Source organism: Aythya fuligula, chromosome 1, assembly GCF_009819795.1.
Source record: "Aythya fuligula isolate bAytFul2 chromosome 1, bAytFul2.pri, whole genome shotgun sequence".
NCBI lineage: Eukaryota > Metazoa > Chordata > Aves > Anseriformes > Anatidae > Aythya > Aythya fuligula.
The window spans coordinates 196,747,491-196,768,457 of record NC_045559.1 but is presented as its reverse complement, the minus strand read 5'-3'; the positions used below and the strand labels follow the sequence as shown (position 1 = coordinate 196,768,457).

Below are 20,967 nucleotides of genomic sequence, written 5' to 3'. Positions count from 1 at the left end.
GCTGTTTTCCTTATGTACTCTAAAAGTCCTTTTGGCACTTGTTTAATAATTTTAGAGTTTACCCAAGAGTATATATATATTGTTTTCGTCTTCACGTATTTTATGGTATAGAGATCTTTGGGATGAGGAGAATTAGCCTTGGGAGAGGAAATCAAACAGAGGATCACACAGCACTTGTTTTGTGTCTGCACACTGAATCAGACCCACAGATTCGGTGTGTGGGAATCCTGGCAGTCCCTGGGACTGGAGTCGTTGTTCCCAGTCTGTTTGGATACAGCCCAGGCTGCAGATTGCCAGAGCCGAGATGAAAAAACACTCGTACCTCTCACAGCTCCTCTATGGAGCACCAGCCACCTACAGGTCCCTACAGGTACAAAACTCTACAAGGTTTGGATTACATAGATAATTCTTGTTCAAAGAACAGAGGACAAGTGGATGAGTGGAGAACTAAATATGAGAACTAAATCATAGAGTTCAATTTTATTTTTAAGAGAGTTTAAAATCAATGGCTGTTCCATTTCTCCATTTCTTTCTTTTCACTTCAAGACCAGAGGATTTAATGTGAGCTAAAGTGGAAGGATGCTGGACTCCTTCTCTGTGTCATCTTATTGCCTCTTTGGGTACTTAGAAGGTTTTGTGTTTTAGCCTCTATTCTTGCTAAAGAGCTATTCTGCTTCTTCAGACTATGTTGAGCAGTATCAGGGGATTTATTTTCCTTTTTGGAGTAGCTCCTGCCCAAACGTTTCAAAATCAGCCACGAGTAATTACAATCTTTCTCTTCACTCGAAACCATAACATTTTTTTGACAAGAAGTGCCTTTAAAGAAATGCCTCTTAATTTACGGTGGGTTGCTTTGTACTTTGTTTCTGTAACCTATCGCATTACATTTCCTGTGCATTAAGTATGTATGTATTATGAGCTCTTAAAAACAAATATCCCAGAAGAAAGGAATTCAGTAAATGAATAAAACATTCTTGGGTAGTCCAAGTGGCAGTTTAATAGCTTGTCTGTTGGGACTTTCCAATAATATAATGATGATGGCCATATAAATATATGGATAGATGAATAACTTCAGTGAGGAGCTTGTTACAGCACTACATACCATATCTGAAGTGAAATCAAACTCTGAAAGTGCTGCCTGATGGGAAGGCCCACTTTTTCCAGTGCCAACCCTGAAATTATACTTAAAAATATACAAACTGTGTGTTTGTGTCTATGTATGTATACAGAACTAAAGTGCATTCACAAACACACATGCTATGTATACATACGCATGTATGCGTGTGTGTGTCATGCATTGTTTGTAGGTGGAAACCGAGTGTTTCAGCACCGCACCACAAACCACAGACCATTGACGTAACTGGATTTGCGGCTGTGTATTCAAGATGAGGTCTCAGCCCTGGCTTTCTCTAAAAATAAATAAATAAACGGAGTGGGAGCATGACATTGTCATATTACCTGGGATATGCACAACTTTTTTGCTAGGTTCCCCTGGTCACAGAGCTTTGTAACTACATATATAGTGGTGCCTGTCTGCCACTGTGGAGTCTGTAACCTTGTGTATGGCTAACCTGAAGGTACAGTTTATTTTGTTTTGCATGTAGCATTTTGCTTGCAGCAACAGATTTCTCAGAGTAGCTGATTTCTGATTACAGAGGACCTGGAAAGCTGGTACTGCAGTATGGAGAGAGGATGCTGATGTGTTCTTGGTAAAATGTGGTGGTAGCACAGTGACTTGCCTGTTGAGGATTTTAATAGTGCCACTTCACAGAAGAGACACAGCCCTTTATTTTGTCATGAGTTGGGATTTTCCCATTAGGATTTCTCATTTTCCTTGGCTGGCTGTTCCTACGCAGCAGACAGTATATTGCTTGTATTTTCTACTTGAGAGCATCTTCTCCCACGGTAGGCTGAAGCAGCAGTTTTCATGGCAGTGCTCAAAGTGATTCACATAAAGCTCCATGAAAATAGGGGACTCTGATGTTTTCACACGGGTGGATTAAGTTGATGAATGTTTAGTGTGCTGAAAAATAAGGTGCCACTGCTCTGATCTTTTAGTAGAGTGAAATGGCAACAACATTAAAAAGTCTTTCCTAGTTGAAGAATTTCATCTTAGGTGTTCTGGGGATCACCCTGGGCATGGGTAGAGCATGGGGAGCTCATACACAAAGCATGCTGGAGAAGTCTATGTTTGTACATCTTCTCTGTATAAACTACAGGGGTTAACATGTTATTTATATGATGTATGATATTCAGAAAAGGAAGTGCCACAAGTACTTCTGTGGGGATTTGCCTGTTAGTTGGAAATGCAAGTCCAAGAGGTGATAGATCTTAGATTTTTATCTTCAGTATGGACAGTTCCCTTTTTTGTTGGTGTAATGGAAAATAAATCAGAAACATGGGGGGGTTGGGGGAGGCTGTATGTGAAAATAAGTGTATTGAAAGATGGGTGCCTTGACAAATACTTGGGAGAACTGATCAAACTGATTAACGTGTTAAGCAATGGGATATAGACTGTGGGATCAGGAAGTTAAGTGTTTTGTGTGAACATTATAACATCAGTGCAATAAATTGATTGTCATTAGTACTTAAAAATGCAGTAGTCATTCAGTTATATTGGAAGTGATAACTAACACGAATTCATATTCCAAAACTTGTCTGCAATTTATAAACCTCCTAGGGGATGCTGAAATCATGTTGGAAATTCAAATTAACTCCTGTCATTATCGACAACTTTTCCTATCCACTCTATATTCTAGCTTGAAGAAAACTGCATTTTCAAGCAGCTTTTAAATGACAATGAGAACAATGTATGTGTGCGGTGGGTCTTTTAATAATTGCCTTTTACAATTGATTTTTAAGATTTTCATGAGTAGTGGTGAACGTACTTTGTAACAAAGAAGCTTTTTCACACTGCCTCACTTTAAGCATCTGACTAGTTTCCTCGGGCTCCTTTCCTTTCCATTCCTTCTGTGGAAAGCAATCAGCAGCAGCCTGGCGCACAGCTGCTGCAGCACCCTCCAGCAGTCTCAAGCCAGTGGCTCCGCTAACCCTGTCTCCGTTTAACCTGGAAATTCAGATATATGAAGTGAGGCAGTGGGACTAATGCACAATGGGACTGTATGGAGGATCTCCATATCTTCCTCAAATGGCTGCTAACTAATTGCATTTCAATACTTAAAATGAGCCTTTTGCAATCAATGAAGGGCTCTCGCTGGAAGGGCTTTTGCTACTTTGAGGTGGCTGAAATGGAACCACCTGTGGATTAAGACTGCTGGCGATGGAGCCACGTGCTTTATTTGTAGCCAGATTCTGCTTGGAGCTGCTGGAGTGAAATTTGGTGCAAGGTGGATTTGACTCTATCCAATTAAGAATGTCTTCATGCTCTTGCTAGCCAGGATGGTCGTTCTGCAGCAGGACAGGCAGCAGACTGGAGAAGGTCTTTACCTTTCTTAGGTTAAGATGGGAGTGATATAAATAAATAATGGAGCATTTACTGAATGTGTTCAGTGTTCATCAGTGTTCAAAAATGCTCATCTGTGTCCTTATTTACTGTGTGTTACCACATGTACTTGATGGATAGCAGTGATCATAATTACAGATGCATTGTAGTACATATAAAAGGGCAGAGTTAAGTCTGATCTTAGCTGTGACATTTACTAACCTGACTCTTTATATGAGAACTTTATCGAGTAGTTTTATTTTCTTCATTGTATTTTGTCTGTTCTCACTATCTGGGTATGTGTATGTGATTGCATTTAAATAGCCATAATTCTACCTTTATTTTGATTTTACTGTAGGCACCTGTAATTGCAGTAATGGTTGGCTGGTGATTTTTATGTACTGCTTTTTCTTGGTGGCTCAAATTTCACTAACCATCTGATCTTTCTTAACTGTCCATATTAAACCTGATAACTATCGGGAATTTGACTATCACAATGCTACATAGATAATGAAAATCCTGTCTCATCCCCAAAGGCTGGGACTGAAAAGGAGTCTTCCAATATGCTCTAAAAATGAACAAGTTTAGACTTAGTTGCAACTACTGTTAAATAAAAATAACAATTTCAGTGTGAATTATCCATATATTTTTTACCCAAATGTGTTTTTTTTTTTTTTTTTTACTGTGATTATTATTTTGTATTGTGCACATGTACATACAGATGCGGTTGGGACCATAGCGTTTTTTTATATTAAAAAAGTATGAGCATGTGTGTATACATATGTATATATGTGTGGTTATGTATATATGTTATCACATGTAAAAAAAGAATGCAAAACTATTGCTTTTTTGTGTGTAGTGTTCTCCCTTTCTGTTTTATTAAATATGTAGTAACTAGTTATTTTGTATATTTTATTTTCAGGTACAAATTTAGTAAGTAATATTGAAATAATGCTTTTTCCAGTACCTTTTTTATCTCTTGATTAACTATCTCACTTTTTCTCTCTCTGTCACAGGGTGAAAGAAAGATGTGATGGAGGTGAATATGGGCCTCTGGTCAGGCACACGGCCACCTCCGTCTTGCCTTGCCCTTCTGATTGTCAAGCTCCTGGCCTCCCTTTGCCAGGTAGTTCGTGGAACTGCACCACTTGGCTTTCACTTCACACATTCCACTTACAATGCTACCGTGTACGAAAATTCGGCAGCCAGGACCTATGTCAACAGTCAAACAAGAATGGGCATTACCTTGGCCGACCTTTCTTGGGATATCAAATACAGGATAGTATCTGGCGACGATGAGGGCTTTTTTAAAGCAGAGGAAGTCATCATTGCTGACTTTTGTTTCCTAAGAATAAGGACTAAAGGTGGGAATTCTGCTATATTAAACAGAGAAATTCAGGACAACTATTTATTGATAGTGAAAGGGTCCGTCAGAGGTGAGGACTTAGAAGCGTGGACAAAAGTGAACATCCAGGTCTTGGACATGAATGACTTAAGACCTTTGTTTTCACCAACCACATACTCTGTCACAATAGCGGAAAGCACTCCTTTAAGGACTAGCATTGCACAGGTGACCGCAACAGATGCGGATATTGGGTCCAACGGTGAATTTTATTATTATTTCAAAAACAAAGTTGATCTGTTCTCAGTACATCCTACGAGTGGTGTTATCTCCTTAAGTGGCCGGCTAAACTATGATGAGAAAAACAGATATGACCTTGAGATTCTGGCTGTGGACCGTGGGATGAAGCTTTATGGAAACAACGGTGTAAGCAGTACGGCCAAGCTTTATGTTCACATTGAACGTATAAATGAACATGCTCCAACGATAAATGTAGTAACGCATATTCCCTTTCCATCAGACAAGGAGCCTACCTATGCAGTTGTTAACATTGATGACCTAGATGAAGGAGCCAATGGAGAAATTGAATCTGTTTCAATTGTGGCAGGAGATCCGCTAGAACAGTTCTTTCTGACTAAAGAAGGTAAATGGATGAATGAGTACAAAATAAAGGAAAGAAAGCCTATTGACTGGGACAGTTTCCCGTATGGTTATAACCTAACTCTCCAAGCAAAGGACAAAGGATCTCCTCAGAAATTTTCTGCGGTCAAATTGGTCCACATTGCTAGTCCCAAAAAAGAAAGTATACCCATAAAGTTTGAAAAAGAAACTTATGATGTTTCGATCAATGAATTTTCACCTCCAGGTGTGGTGGTTGCAGTAATTAAGCTTACGCCTGAGCCACTGGGTGTGGAATATAGATTATCTCCTAGTGAGGATGCTGATTATTTTAAGATCAATCCCAACACAGGCCTTATTACTACCGCTCGTCCTTTGAAAATCATAGAGAAGGACCTCTACGAATTAGAAGTATATACAAACAAAGGTGGTGATTTAAAAGCACAGGTTACTGTCAGGATAGAAGATGCCAACGATCACACTCCGGAGTTCCAGCAGCCTTCGTACAGCTCGTTTGTCAATGAAAGTGTCCCTGTGGGCTATAGCGTTTTGGCAGTTTCAGCAGTCGATAAAGACAGGGGAGAAAATGGATACATAACATACAGCATTGCCAGTCTGAACTCGCTACCATTTATAATAAACCAGTTTACAGGTATCATCAGCACATCTGAAGAACTGGATTTTGAGTCCTCACCAGAAAGCTACAGGTTCATTGTGAGGGCTTCTGACTGGGGTTCTCCTTACCGCCATGAAAGCGAGGTGAATGTCACCATATACATTGGCAATGTCAACGATAACAAGCCCCTCTTTGAAAAAGTGGCATGTCAGGGAGTGATTTCATCTGACTTTCCCGTTGGTGGTCACATTACTGCTGTTTCTGCTATAGACATAGATGAGTTAGAGCTTGTAAAGTACAAAATAATCTCTGGAAATGAGCTTGGCATTTTTTATTTAAATCCTGACTCTGGTGTCCTGCAACTTAAAAAATCTCTAATTACTTCTGGCATAAAGAACAGCAATTTTGGCCTTAAGATAACAGCCACTGATGGAGAGAACTTTGCTGATGCTATGTTTGTTAATATTTCGGTAGTTCATGGGAAAGTGTCTTCAAAGACCTTTAGCTGTAGAGAGACTAGAGTTGCTCAGAAGCTAGCAGAAAAATTGCTCAAAAAGGCAAAAGCAAATGTGAAGCTGAATTTGGAAGACGGTTTTCTTGATTTTTATTCAGTGAACAGACAGGCACCACATTTTGACAAAACCTTCCCTACTGATGTGATGGTTTCAGAGGATCTGCCAGTTGGTGCCACCATCCTAAGGATAAAAGCCTATGATGCAGACTCAGGCTTTAATGGAAAAGTAGTCTATACAATTTCTGATGGTAACGGAGATAGTTGTTTCAACATTGACATGGAAACAGGGGTACTTAAAGTTCTTATGCCCTTGGACCGTGAAAAAACAGAGCTCTATCTCCTTAATATTACAATTTATGATTTAGGTAATCCACAGAAATCTGCATGGAGACTATTGACTGTCACTGTAGAGGACGCAAACGATAACAAGCCTGTTTTTTTACAGGACAGTTACTCAGTTAACATTTTAGAAAGTACAAGTCTTGGTACAGAGATTATCCAAGTAGAAGCCAGAGATAAAGACCTAGGATCCAATGGGGAGGTGGCTTACTCGGTGCTTACGGACACCCAGCAATTTGCCATCAACAGTTCCACGGGAGTGGTGTACGTGGCCGATCAGCTAGACCGGGAAACAAAAGCAAACTACACACTAAAAATTGAGGCTAGGGACAAAGCAGACAGTGGCCATCAGCAGTTTTCTGTTGTGCCTCTGAAGGTTTTCTTAGACGATGTCAATGATTGTTCTCCAGCCTTTATACCATCCAGCTACAATGTGAAGGTCCTTGAGGACCTGCCAGTTGGCACTGTCATAGCTTGGTTGGAAACTCATGATCCAGATCTCGGCTTGGGAGGTCAAGTCCGTTACTCTCTGGTGAACGATTACAACGGGCGATTCGAGATAGACAAAGCAAGCGGTGCTATCCGCTTGAGCAAAGAGCTCGATTATGAGAAGCAGCAGTTCTACAACCTGACGGTGCGCGCAAAGGACAAGGGGCGCCCGGTTTCTCTCTCTTCTGTTTCTTTTGTGGAAGTTGAAGTAGTGGATGTTAACGAAAATCTCTATACCCCCTATTTTCCTGACTTTGCTGTCATTGGATCTGTAAAGGAAAACTCGCGTATTGGTACAAGTGTTTTGCAAGTTGTTGCTCGAGACGAGGACTCTGGAAGGGATGGAGAGATCCAGTATTCCATCAGGGACGGCAGTGGGCTGGGGAGATTCAGCATAGATGAAGAAACAGGTGAGTTTCATTTCTAATTTCCTTTGCCTTTCATGGAGGTTCTTGCAAAAGAGAAACCTAGGCATAATTATTTTCTGCACATTACAAGAAGTTTGATTCTTCATAACAGGCAAGATAAAATTACAAATAAGGATTTTCCAGGCACAGTGATGACATGATTTAATTACCTGGTTGCATTCATTACTCCATGAGAGTGAAATAATGCACATGGCTTTTCAGCTGCTATGTGATGACTCCATTTAAGAAGCAGTGATAGGTGCGTAATGACTCTCTTGCAGTCACTGTATTATCTGTTGATCGTTGTAAATTACTCAGGTCACCTCCACAGAGTCATAACACTCATGGCCTTGAATGCAGTGTTAAACCCAATGGAAGGAAGTGAGGGGCAGGAAATATGAATTATTTCATCCTAAAACTTATTTTTGGTCTTGTCCTTGTTGCTGGGAGTAATTTTTCATGGGAGTCAGCAATCTGGAATGATGTGCCATTCTGTATAATATGCTTTCTTGTAGCATGCTGTCTTCATCAGCGTAGGCGTGCTTGTGAAGGGTACGAATACAGGGAAAGATGCACTCAGCCTGTGCTGACTTTTCCTTGGTGGCAGTAGTATTAACAGAGTGAAGGTTTTGAAGATGTTAATCTTCACTTTTACCACACCCTGTTGGAAAATGTGGAAAACACCAAGTATAAAAGGCTATCTAGTAAAACACGGCTAATGATCTGGCTGTTTATATGTCTGATAGCTGTTGGGAGTAATGGTGCAGCTGTGGTACTAGAAGAAGTGAAGACATTAGAAAATATTAGTCAACAGTTTAAAAATTATATTAAATATGTTGGGTCTGTGGGCTTACTGTGGTTTAAGCAGACTTTGTATGTCTTTTTTTCTGAAGCTTTTAATTGAGAATGTGGTATTAAAGCATAAGATTAAAATGTATGTTTTGGCAAATTCAAACTGTTTAATCAAATGTCAACTTTCTAAACTGAACATTATGAAAAACAGACGACATTACAAATGCTGTGGATCTCGTCTGAACATAAGCAGTTGAAAATATTTTTATTCTATTTGTGTTGTAGTCTCTGTGCTGCAGCTGTGCACAGATGACAGTCAAAACCTTGTGTCGAGAAACATTAAACTTGAGTGTCAGAAGTCAAGAGGGCACCTACTCAAATTTCTAGAAATGTTAAGAACTCACATATCCTACAGTGTTAATAGCAGTTGAATGAACTTGGGCAACATTATTTAGGCGGTTGAACATGATTTTCAATTTTAAGCTCCGGCATTTAAAAATGTTAGCCTACTTTATTGAGTAGCATGGACTTCAGATAAAAGGGTTCCTTTTGAAGCAATGGGAGTTTGGTCTAAATGCTTCAGCCTTGTTCTGAAAATCTTGGGATTCAATACTTAGTGAACTGAAAGGAATTGTTAGGGAACAAGCTTCCAGGAGGATAAATTAGTATGTGTGTTGTTCATTAATAAATTAACCTAAGTTATTGCCGTGTGTCTAGACTATTAAGGGTAATAGCTCGCACCGAGTTAGGGCCCCTCTTCAGAAAAACATGGATCATGTTCTGAGATGAGTGTGAGTCATACTTGATATTACACATTAAATGTACTTGATTTCAATTCTAGAAAGAAACTAAGTTATTAAAAGAAAAAAAAATCACACCACAATAAAACAGAGTTTTAAAAGTTGCATATCTTTGTCTTTTGCTCTTTCAAGAGTATTTTGAAGAGCCAACCCTGTTGCCCGTGCTGTCTCACAAAGCCATTCCAGGAGATATTTCATAATCCAGTAGTTCAAGATATCTTTAGATTCTTCTTGTATATTTTCCCCAGCTGTTTGATACATCTTAAGTCATCTCAAAACCAACTTGAAGAACGCTTGGGTGCACAACTGGGCCAGGGATGCATGGAGAGCAGGATTTGGGGTTCAGGTATTACCCCACTGTTGTTGTGCTGTTGTAACTTGAGTGCCAAATTTGACCTGCTGTGTCAAATAGGACAAAACATTAATAGTCTGCTATTGAACTGGTGGCAACTTAAACACTGCTGAATGATGAATCAGCTATCTAGCTGTAGAAAAGAGCTCAAGTCGCATATTGAATTAATTTACAAAGAGATGGCTGTTTATTTACTTTCAGTGCAGTTAATTTGTCACTTTTAAACTGACCGACTCTATTGGCTTATACGCCGTCTCTCACGAAATTTGTGAAGGTAAGCAGGAGCATGAAGTACAACAAATCAATATTTTTGGCTGCTGCCTTAATGAAAAGAAGACTGCAGTATCCATTATAATCATTAGGATATAAACTGGGCCAAATTCATCCTGATGTGAGCAGGCTGGACTCCAAGCAAGTCTGTGCTTTCAGCATATTTCTGCTTGGGTGCATTATTTTTGTTCTTTCACAATATTCAATCGTAATGGTGTCACCCCGTGTGCTGAGTGAGCTGTGCCTGTGCTCCTTGGGGCACGTCTGTACTGAGGAGGGGAAGAGGGTATGGAGATACCCAAGGAGGATCTGACCTGCATAGTGCATGCTCACTGTGCCCTGCTGCCACGTGCTTCTTGGCATTGTTCTCATTCCTTTACAGGTACATACAGATGCATGTAGGTGCATCTAATTCTCCAGAGCTTGAGCTGACTGCTGGTGCAGGTGCCACAACAGGTCCTCTGCATTCAGGTCTGAGCAGTGGTCTGTGTGGTCTGCAGGCCTGGAGTCTCTCCATATTGGCCAAGGTGGATCTCTCTGCAAAGGGTATATGTGCAAATCTTGATGCTGTTGCCATTTTTGATATGAGATGAGTCGTAGGGTTGGGCTGGGGATTTTCTTCCTGCAGTGTGTCCCTTTGTTTTGTGTCATGGAGGACCACTGTTGAGGATTGACGTTGCATGGCAGCATTCACTGTTAGGTACTCCAGTTCACAGATGGTAGTAACCAGAAGCATAGTGAGCACTTGCCAGCTAGAAGTATTTGATGAAGTTGAATTTTACATATATTTGGTCCCACAGCCTCTTGAATTACTACTTAATTTGTTTCTCTGGGTTTACTGTAACTTCTCTTACCAGGAGATGAAGCCAGTGCAAATCTCTAAATCAATAGAAACTCTCCTGCTGTAGAAGGCAGTAGATTCAGACCTCCTCCAACTCCATCCCTACTTTCACACTAGCACCTTAGCCATCACACTAGATGTTTCTTGGGTTTACAACACAACTCATGATTCTTGGCATAAAAACAACACCCCCTAAAAAAACAAACAAACAAAGAACCAAACAACCATTAACGGACAAACAAACAACTGGTTTAAGACTTTTCTAGAAGGAAAAAAGTGGTTATTTTTTTAAATTGAGAACTCTGTTTGTTGATGCCTGCCTCAATGGACATTCAGTTTGTCACCAGCCTATGTGTGCAGTTCAAACTCATTGATTTTCTTTCTTCATTGGTCTGTTTATTGACTGCTGGTATAAATGTCACAAGCTTGCCATTTAAGAACCCCGCACTGAGAGATGTAACGTGATTTTGCCATTTATGGATTCTCTTTTTCCTTCTGTCTTCCATTCAGAACCACTTTTCTTTACATCTCTCCCTTTCTCTGGACTCCTGAGATGTAATCTACATGATGAAATGTGCTCATGCACAGTCAGAGGTAGTCACTGCAGGATTTCCTTATAATTGACAGAGAAAAACAGTTGATGGAGAAATTATTCATATTACACTGTAGTAAAAAATAAATTAGATTAGTCGTGCTCTGAAAATGCACTGGACAGGAGCATCCCACCCTCTTTTCCATCTACAGAAAGACATTAAACTCCGATGCTTTGATCTCACTTGCTGAAATGGGTGGTAAGCTTCCCCTTATGCAGCTTTTGGGCTATGGAGAAGATGGAGACATTTCTTCATCTCTAGTACCCCTCGTCACCTGGTGTATTTCTCCATGCTCCTCACCAGTCTGCTAATTGCAGTTCTTTAGAAAAGAGTTGTGTAAAAACTGTCTTTATTTCTAGAGTGTTGGAATATAAAATAAACAGTTTTTAGGGGGATGGCAGCATGCTCTGAGTTTTCATCCTAGCAAGAGCTCTAACAGATACAACTGGTCTTTTGGAAGTGGTCTCTGTCAGAAGTCCCTTACTCACTTAAAATCCTGGATTTTCTCCGCTCTGGTGTATACATGGTTGCAGTGCTGATACCACAGCAAAAGTGGTGTATTTTTGCTGTCTCAGGAGCTTGTGGTGACTCCAGCAAGCGCACATGGCCATACATGTATGATACCACCTACCTTGGGTGACTAATTGCCATCCAGCTGTGCTGCTGTGCTGGCTGCAACAGGAACTTCGACAGCTAGTGAGATCTCCTGACTTCTCAAAAGGTTGACTTAGATGAGATCAGTTCTAGCCTAAATGCTGACGTCTTCCTTCTCATTTTTTCATGATTTGTGGTTTCACCAAACAGCAGTGTTTTTGACTCCAGCTCCACTTTTCAGTCTGGCATGTGTTTCTACTCTTTGAGCAGTTGATGTAACAGCCTGGCACTAGAAGTGTTTCTATATTTACCCCAACTTTACCCGTGGATGTACTGCTAATAGAAGGGGAATGAACTGAGTTCTGGAGGAGCAGAGACTAGACACACTCAGCATCTGCTGCTGCAGACACTTCTACAGGCTTGACAGGAGTTGTTGTGATGGTGCCCCAGGATGCAAAGAATGACTAACCCCACTGCATAGGTGGAAAAGCTGAAGCAGTCAGTCTTTTGCAGCTTCTCACAAAAGCATCAAAACATCTTAAGTTGCACTGAAATAGAATATGGAGACACAATAGTGCTGTTAGCGAAATGCTTATGGGATCTTTGATGTTCTTGCAAAGCCCAGAAGTGTGGACTTAACACTCAAAACCTACTAGCCTCCTTTTCTGAGGTTATTCTGGAGTTTGAGTCCCTTGATTTTTGTTGAGAGTTTAAATTTTGGCATTAGATGGCACAGATTTCCACCCCTGCAGAGCCCCTCTAATAAGAACACAAGCTGGAGATGACCCTGATAACTTGTTATCTTTAGGTGTTTTCAGCCCTGAACAATTCAAATGAATAAGCCAAGCCTGTCTTTCACAGCACTGAAATCTTAAAGACCATGTTAAGTGGAGGTGGATTTCAAATTATTACAAAGTCCATGGATTGATTTACGGTGCCAAGTACAGCGGTCTGATGTTCTGTTCTGAGACCTTTTAAGGTGCCTCAGGAGTGATTGAAATTACTGACAGACTGTTGCTGGGAGTTGAAAAAGAAGCCAGTTGGTGTTGGAAAGCCCTAATAATGGCTTCAAATGACTAATAATGGAAACAAGAAACACCAGAAGATACAGTTTATAATAAAACAGACCTGCTCGCACCGTTAAAACTGTCTGGCAGAAGGGAATAAATTTATTGCTTCAGATTCCTTGCATCTTGTTGCTGTCTTCTAAAATAGTTTTTGGTTATTGTGTATGCAAGTTGAAGGATACTTTCATTTATTACAATTTGAGTGGTCTGATAAACATTTATGTGAGACCATTACTAGCGCTTCCTTGAAACAACATCAAGTAAAAATGAAAATGCTTTGTGAAATGTGCTGTTTTTTTTTTCCTCCCCCTGCTTGTTTAATTTTATGAAAGTATGTAAGAGCTAGTGGATAAATCTGTGAAGACTCACCATAGACTTGAATTCACTGCAGAGTTTTGAGGAGTGAGTGTTACAGACATCATTCATTTTCTTGGTGAGAGTAGGAAAATTTCATTGCCCAGAGCAAGTAGTTCTGAGCCGTTTAAGTAGCCTAGGCTTCCAAAAACAAAGTTTTCAGAGTAACCTCAGGCCAGACACCAGAGCAGTGCCAGTGGTGTTGGTGGGTGCTGCCTCGGGAGAGGAGGATGCTCTCAGGGGTCACCCAGGACCAAGCTGCTGGCGCTCAGCCTGGCCACGACGGCTCTCCTGCGTGGTCCCCTCTGGGGCGGAGCACGCCAGATGGATCACGCAGCTCAGCTCTGGCCAAACTCTGATCTGTCACCCTCTATCTGTGTCAGGCATGAATAAAGCATTCCTGGGAACAGCTATTTTGGAGTCTGCCGTAACGTGTTATCATTACTCTGTGTTATCTCTGGCAGCTTTTAATAGGGCAATCTTTCCTTCATTTATGATTTCCAATTTTGGGAAAGTAATTGTTCGCATTTTTCTTTTTCTTTAAAATTAGTTGTGGTGGAGAAACAAGTTTTTTTGATAAATTCCGTGTCCGTGTATTTATAATTCGTAGCTGTAAATTAGTAAAGAAACAAGGCCTGTCTTGGTTTCACTGGAATGAATTTGTTAAGATTTTATTTAATAACACGAACCCTAAAACAATGCATCAGCTTACAAAAATATTTACTTTAAAGAGTCCTTAATATCATTCTGACATATTTTGAAAGTTTCCTAAGTGAGACCAGCCATGCAGAATTGTTCCATTCAAGCTGTTCAACTCTCTTGGCTTTGTACTGCATAAAACAGCTCATGATGTACAATTTTTATAGTTAGCTGTTATTTGCGTGTTGTCCCTTCTTTGAAAAATGTTTAGAGAACCTCCTTTGTTATTCAGGAGGCTCCTGATGATAGGACATTTCTTTTCAATCTCTTAATTTATTTAATAAAGAAATACACTGTTTGTATTTCCTCCTAGCTGTCACCTTTATCATTCCTGAGATTTGTTTTCAAGACTATTTTACATTGCTGTGTTCTGTTATTCTGTCCCCTAGTATTTCAATCCAGAAGTGACTCCTGCATTATCCTGTGCATCACAGTCCATTAAATTACAACCAGGTGCTCCTGCGTCAAGCTCATACCCAAGAGTCAGCCATGGGACCAAGCCACTCAGTAGCCCCAGTTGGACTGAGGGAAAATTTACTTCCAGCATTTGCCATTCAGTCTGAATGTCTGAGCACCAGCTTTATCCTGGGATCACCTCAGACCATGATCTACCTTCCCTTATGAGCGATTTGTGGTAATTGAGCAGTTCAGCTGAACACCTGATAGGAAAAATCCATTTTATCACTTCCAAGGCACAAGCGGAAGCCTGTAGGCATGGGAAGTGATGTTTTTAATGCAAAACTGCAAGCTGATGAGCATGTTGAGGGCAATGCAAGCAGTCCTGTCCTCCTGGGATGTGCAGAGGAGAAGGAAGATGGATGTTGCAGCAGTGTGTAAGATTACATGGAACCACTTTGCTGCACTGCCTGATCCTTTCCTGAAACAAGTCCAAGAAAGAGGATTCTCTAGTGGCCAGTAATACTGAGGATGTATCCTCCAACCTGACCCTTGCAGCGGGTTATGTGACTTTTTAGGGAGCAATAAAACTGGACAGAGTTGGTCAGGAATTTTTGGGACTAGTTTGGAGCACAGACAGGTGGTAACACTGGAGCAATTAAAAATACAAGTACATATATCTCTCACCCTACTACAGTATATGTGCAGGCTCCAGGATTTAACTTGGAAGCTGGCTTAAAGCATGCTATGTACAAAGCTGTTCTCTGTTCAAGGACCGTAAGTGATGGTGAATTGGGCACTTTCTTGGAAAGCTCTTCCAAATTTTTCATTGCTCTCACTGCTTAAAAATTGTGTCATACTTCAAGGCTGAGCTTGGCTAATTTCATCACTCAAGTCTTGGAACTTGTTAGGTCTTTGTCAGCAAGGTGAAAAGAAAAAGAAAAAGAAAAAGAAACAAAAAAGCCAACTCCTACTATCAGATATTTTTCTGTTTTTACATACAGGCTTACCTGAAAATAGATGTTCAGAGATGAGCTTCTATAGCTCATGGAACAGATTATTTTAATCTGTAGTCTGCTGTTTAATGTAAACATCTTTATTACATTTTATACACTTATGGTGTCTTATTAGCATTGAAGTGTTGCCAGTAAGAAATAACTGAGGGAAAGCCAAACTCTGTGCATGTGGGTGGGGAGTTTTCACTGCAGTTGGTTTGCATTAGGCGTTTGAGCCCATGCATTTTTGTGTTTCTCAAACTTGACTTGTCCATTGGCATTGACCCGATCATTTTATCCACACCTAATAAAAACTGCCAGGCATGTTCACATGCAGTTAGCAGATTGTCACATCTTTTTCTGTGTCTGCTTTCAGGACACTCCTGCAGGCTCCATGCCCCCAGTGTTTTGCAGAGAACAGGGCAGCAGCACGGGGTGGCAGCTGCATGGTCTGCAGGTTGCAGCTCCTGGTCTTCCAGGCATGTGTGTAGGTGACATGGAGGTGAAGTCAGCCACATAACATGAGGTGGTGCTCATCTCACTGGCCTTTGCTCACCTGCTTAAATATCTAAGTTAGGTTGGACATGAACATGTAGCTCAGCTAAGGTGAGGTGAGTCTTGAGGAGGTGGTGAAAGCTGAGGGAGTCAGACTGGGCCTGTCTTAGGTGGGTGCTCTTGGCTTTAACAAGCCCTTCTGTGCTGAACTGTGGGAGTAGGAGGTGTGTGCAGATGCAGGGCTGTCCTGGGTAATGTGGTGGTTTTACCCAGCTGGGCAGCTGAACTCCACCACAACCACCCTCTCACTCCCCCTCCTCTCCTCAAAGGGGGAAAAAATATGATGAAAAGGGCTAGAGGGTTGAGATAAGGACAGGGACATCACTCAACAGTTAACATCACGGGCAAAGGAGACTCAGCATAGGGACATTAACGAAATTTATTACCTATTAGTAACAAGCTAGAGCAGTGAGAAACTATTGGAGATCTGCTCCATGTGGGACCCGTGGGCTGCAGGGGGACAGCCTGCTCCACCAGGGGCCTCTCCATGGGCTGCAGGGGAACTTGTGCTGCGTGCCTGGAGCACCTCCTGCCCTCCTGCTGCACTCCCCTTGGGGGCTGCAGGGCTGCTTCTCTCTCAGCTCTCACCCCTCTCTCCCAGTTGCTGTAGCACAGCAGATTTCCCCTTCCTTCAATCTGCTCTCCCAGAGGCCCACCCAGCATCTCTCATGGCTCGGCTCTGGCCAGCAGTGGGTCCCTTTTGGAGCTGTCTGGAGCTGGCTCTGATCTGACATGGGGCAGCTGCTGGGTGCTGCTCACAGAAGCCACCTCTGCAGCCCTCCTGCTACCAAACCTTGCCGTGTAAACCCAATACAGATCCCCCTGTGTTCCCTTCACCATTCTACTCCGAAGAGTGGAAAGAAAATGAGCATGGGGGCACACAGGACTGTGGGAGCCTCCAGCCTATCCTGTCTACGTGACTGGGGGACAGACACAGGCTGCAGAGCTCATCTGACCCACCCCGTTCAACTGCAGGTGGTGTTTGCTCCTGAGTGTCTGTGCCGTGATCTGAAGGTAGCAGCCAAACTTTGTCACAGCTAGCTATGCCTCAGCTTTGCAGCTGTTCCCTCCTGTTTAGAGGTGATGACCAGAAACCCACCTCACAAGAGAGGTGCCCTGGAGTTTCTTCTCTTGGAAGATGCTTTTCGGTTACTTTGATGGTATTTTCACTGATAGTTGAGCAAAATGTTATCATTTTACAGGTATGATTGACAGTTCCCTGAAATGACAGACTTGAGATGTATGCAGCTCCAGGCTACAGAGCTTCAGAGATCTGCATCTGGACTGAGCTGGGTGGCTGATTATTCCAGCAAAAATACCAGTTTTGAGTTACCAACTTGAGCTTCCCCTTCAGAAGATAACGAGCACAAAGGATGGGACTCCTCGTGCTCACTGTGCTGAGATGGCAGGAGTGGGGCCCAGCACAAGAGGTGGATGCTGACGAGGAGGTTGCAACAAGCAATACAAGGGACAGGGATTTGTAGCGAGGACCATGCAGGGGTCACTTACCCAAAAGGATCTGGGTGCTGGGCTCAGTGGGGTGGGGAGACACAAGGGTGAACTAACAGGAGTTTTTTCTGGGTTGTGTTAGAGGCAGAAACACAACCTCTGTCCAGAGCGAAACGTGGGTGCCTGTGCCCTGTGTGCCATGTGACCAACGCTGATGGATAATCATCCTAGCGACTGTAAGGAACAACTTTCAACCTAACTGCTCTAAGTAATGTGAGGACCAATTATTAAGAAGTGTTTACTTTGGCCTGAGAGTAATCTGAATGTATGTGGTTTTAAATAGCCATCTGTTTCCACAATGTGAGGGCTAGGTTGGTCCTTTTCTTTTTTTTCGCTATTGAAGCATTTGGTTTTTCAGTTTTGTCGAAATGTACATTAGCAGATTCGTTTCTGACTTGTAGATCATTGCAGCCCATAATGAATGGTATGCCTGTTTATTTGGGGATTTTTCCTCCTATTTCATTTGAAAGTTTTACTGAAGATTCATGTCCTGGAAATGTAACTTCACACACAGCTCATTAAAAATAGTTTTGCTTCTCACCACTGGCTCACTTTATAAGGTGACATTTTGCAAAATGAAAAAAAAAATCCTAACTGTGAATCAGTTAAAATTTTAATAACTTTTTTTTTTTTTTTTCCCAAAAAGCTTTATTTTTTATGAATAACTATGGGATTTAATTAAATTTGCAAGGATACTTCACAGTCCCCAAATACCTTTCATCTAAAGTACACAAATTATTTTTCACATTTTAATGAAGGAAGCTCTTTGATGTGTGATGTTTGTGTAGTTTCCCATTTTAGTGATAGGGTGTGAGAGGTGTAGATAAGTTAATAGTTTGATTTTTTTGAGGGGGAAGCGGGACAATGTAGAAATTCATTAAAAACAGCTGGAACTTCAGGTGTTCAACATCTTTGTTACGAACCTATACTTGGCCAGAACATACAGTGGGATGGATTCTTCTGACTGCAGTATGTCTCTCTATACAAGACCACCCATCTTCTGCTACACAGGATCTTGGAGCTGGTTTTAAGAGGACCAGATTTTGTTAGCATCATAGAATCATTAAGGTTGGAAGAGACCTTCCAGATCATCTGGTATTATTTCTTCTTGAGATGCTGTGTAAGGAAGAACCGTGTTGTGCTGTGCTACTTTTCATTGGCTATCTGAGGGTTTTTTATGTTAACCTCGCCTAATTATCATTAGGCAGTAACTCTTAGGTGATAACAGATCGCAGTCCAAGTCAGTGATTAACGCAGCTTCCTCTGGGACTATAAGCCTATATTTTGCACTGGGGGAGAGCACTGGTAACCACAAGCACCAGTAGCTAGCCCTGGTCAGGGGATGGCAGGAGCCCCCCAGGCTCTCAGAGCTGCTGGCAGCCTCAGGGGCTCTGGGTGAGACCTCAGCTGGGCTTTGGGGCCGGGCTTTGGGGCCGATGCTTCTGGCAGGCACTCAGTGCAGTGAGTGTCTGTGGGCTCCTTCCTGGAGCCATGGCCATGTCTCTCGCTTTAACCTTTCCCAGCGGCGGTCAGCTCATCGCTGCTCTTCAGAGACACCCGCCTCATCTTCCCAGTCAAGGAAACCCTTTGTAGAGCTGCTGGATGGCAAATTCATCCCACGCGAAATACCGATAGGGCTTCCATTAGAAGCCTCACAAACTTTTAATGTGTTATTTCTCTTCCTGCAGCACCAGGGACGGAGAAGTGCGTTCTGCGCCTTCGGTACCTACACGCAGAGCAAATTGATGATGTGTCCTCATCTCTGTGATGAGCGGTTACACCAGCCATTTGCTAATGAGATCGAGTGCTTTTTACGAGCGTGCAGCTCCTTTGCATCCTGGTGTGGCTCTGCCTTTAACAAGATATCTTCATTTCAGCAGTGTGTGGCTCAGTGTGGGCAGCAAGCAGCTTCTGAGGTGCACAGCATCCTTCTACAGAAAGGGAAAATAATCAGAAAGGAAGCGTGCGCCCACAGTGACATTTGGAGAGGAAGGAAGAGGACTGGCATTTAGCTGTGCTGTCCAAGGGGTAAATGGCAAAATCTGTTTAATAAATGTGACCTAATGAATTTAGGACGTCTGATTCTGGAGTTTGTTCCCCCTCTATTTATTGTCAAAATCATTGCTGCTTCCTTCTGAACATGGAAGGCAAGATCTGAATTGCAAATCATGAAGTTTTAATTTGTTGATGCTGGAAGTAAAAAAGCCTTCTACTGGTAGAGGTCGCAGGCTGTAGTCACTCCTGAAATGCCAAGTGCTGTACTGTTATATTGTTAAGAGCACAGAAGGGTTTTTGTTGCCTTCATGTAAACACACCAGTGTTGGAAACTTTTTGCATATGTTTCAGCTATTTCATGGGGATTTCCCTTAATTGCTTAGTCTTTCATAATGAACATTAATCTGTCACTGGCAAAGATAAAATCCATCTAATTCTCAGAAAATCTGTTTCTCTTTGTCCATACCCACAAATTAAAACTCCTCTGATACTGGTTAGAAGCTCTGTCTAGACATTGAACGTGGTCAGAATTAACCGTGTGGTCAGAGCAAGGGAAGCCGTGCTGCTTTGTACTGCCAGTTATAATCCAGTCCACCTTGTCAAGAGGGTTTAGGCTGTCCTGGAAAGTCCCTGGAGGGATTGGGAACTTCTGCCAGAGGAGCTGTGATCCCTTTCCTCGGGTCAGCTTGTTCCAGGAAGATGCTGTCTTCCGCAGCGTGGTCCCCGAAGGCCACATCCAGACAGAGCAAGCAGCTTGTTCTGGATTAAGTTGAATCACTGTTGCAGAATCCCGTCTTTGCAATAAAATAAGGCTGTGATTCCCAGCTCCCTTCAACCTGGCACGTATCTGTTCTGACCATGATAAAGGCACGATCCTGACTCCTGCTTCCTGCCACCTCCCTGCAGGGCTCTGCTGTTTCGTGAGCCGCTTGCTGAGCCCCTTCAAGAAAGCAATCAGGGAAGACCTCATCTTTTGGAGAGAAAAGTGAGAGGGTCGGTTCCCTCATCAAACATATCAGCTGCTGCCTTGTCCAGGCTTTGGCGTGGAAGGAGCAGCTGTGACAGAGCAAGAAGGATGTGTGCTAAAATGGAGATTAGTGTTTTAAGCTGAATAGGATGGTTGTTTGCTAAGTGGTGTTTATGGCATGGGCCCCTGAGCTTTGAGCTGGTATCACAAGCAAGAACAGCTATCGGATGGGTAAAGCTGCTTACTGTATGTTACAGAGATACAAAATCCCTCTGGCAGCGTGACTAACCTTTTCATGCCTCGCTTTACCTGTCTGTACAATAAGCCTAATGATCATCACATTGTCAAAGGCATTTTTGTGCCAGTTGTGATGCTCGCATGATTAATGGCTTTAAAATGCTATGAATGATTTTGATGGAAA

General features: G+C 42.1%; 1 protein-coding gene across 7 annotated transcripts in view; it reads left to right on the top strand.

Moving 5' to 3' along the window:
• Nucleotides 1-20,967, top strand: part of FAT3 (FAT atypical cadherin 3) — a 418,888-nt gene that overhangs the window by 87,269 nt on the left and 310,652 nt on the right. For all 7 annotated transcript variants that reach the window (XM_032196191.1, XM_032196182.1, XM_032196148.1 and 4 more), the window contains exon 2: nt 4,459-7,770. In XM_032196191.1, coding sequence (XP_032052082.1) covers nt 4,476-7,770 — 3,295 coding nt within the window. In that variant the 5' untranslated portion in view covers nt 4,459-4,475. The remainder of the gene's footprint in view (nt 1-4,458; nt 7,771-20,967) is intronic.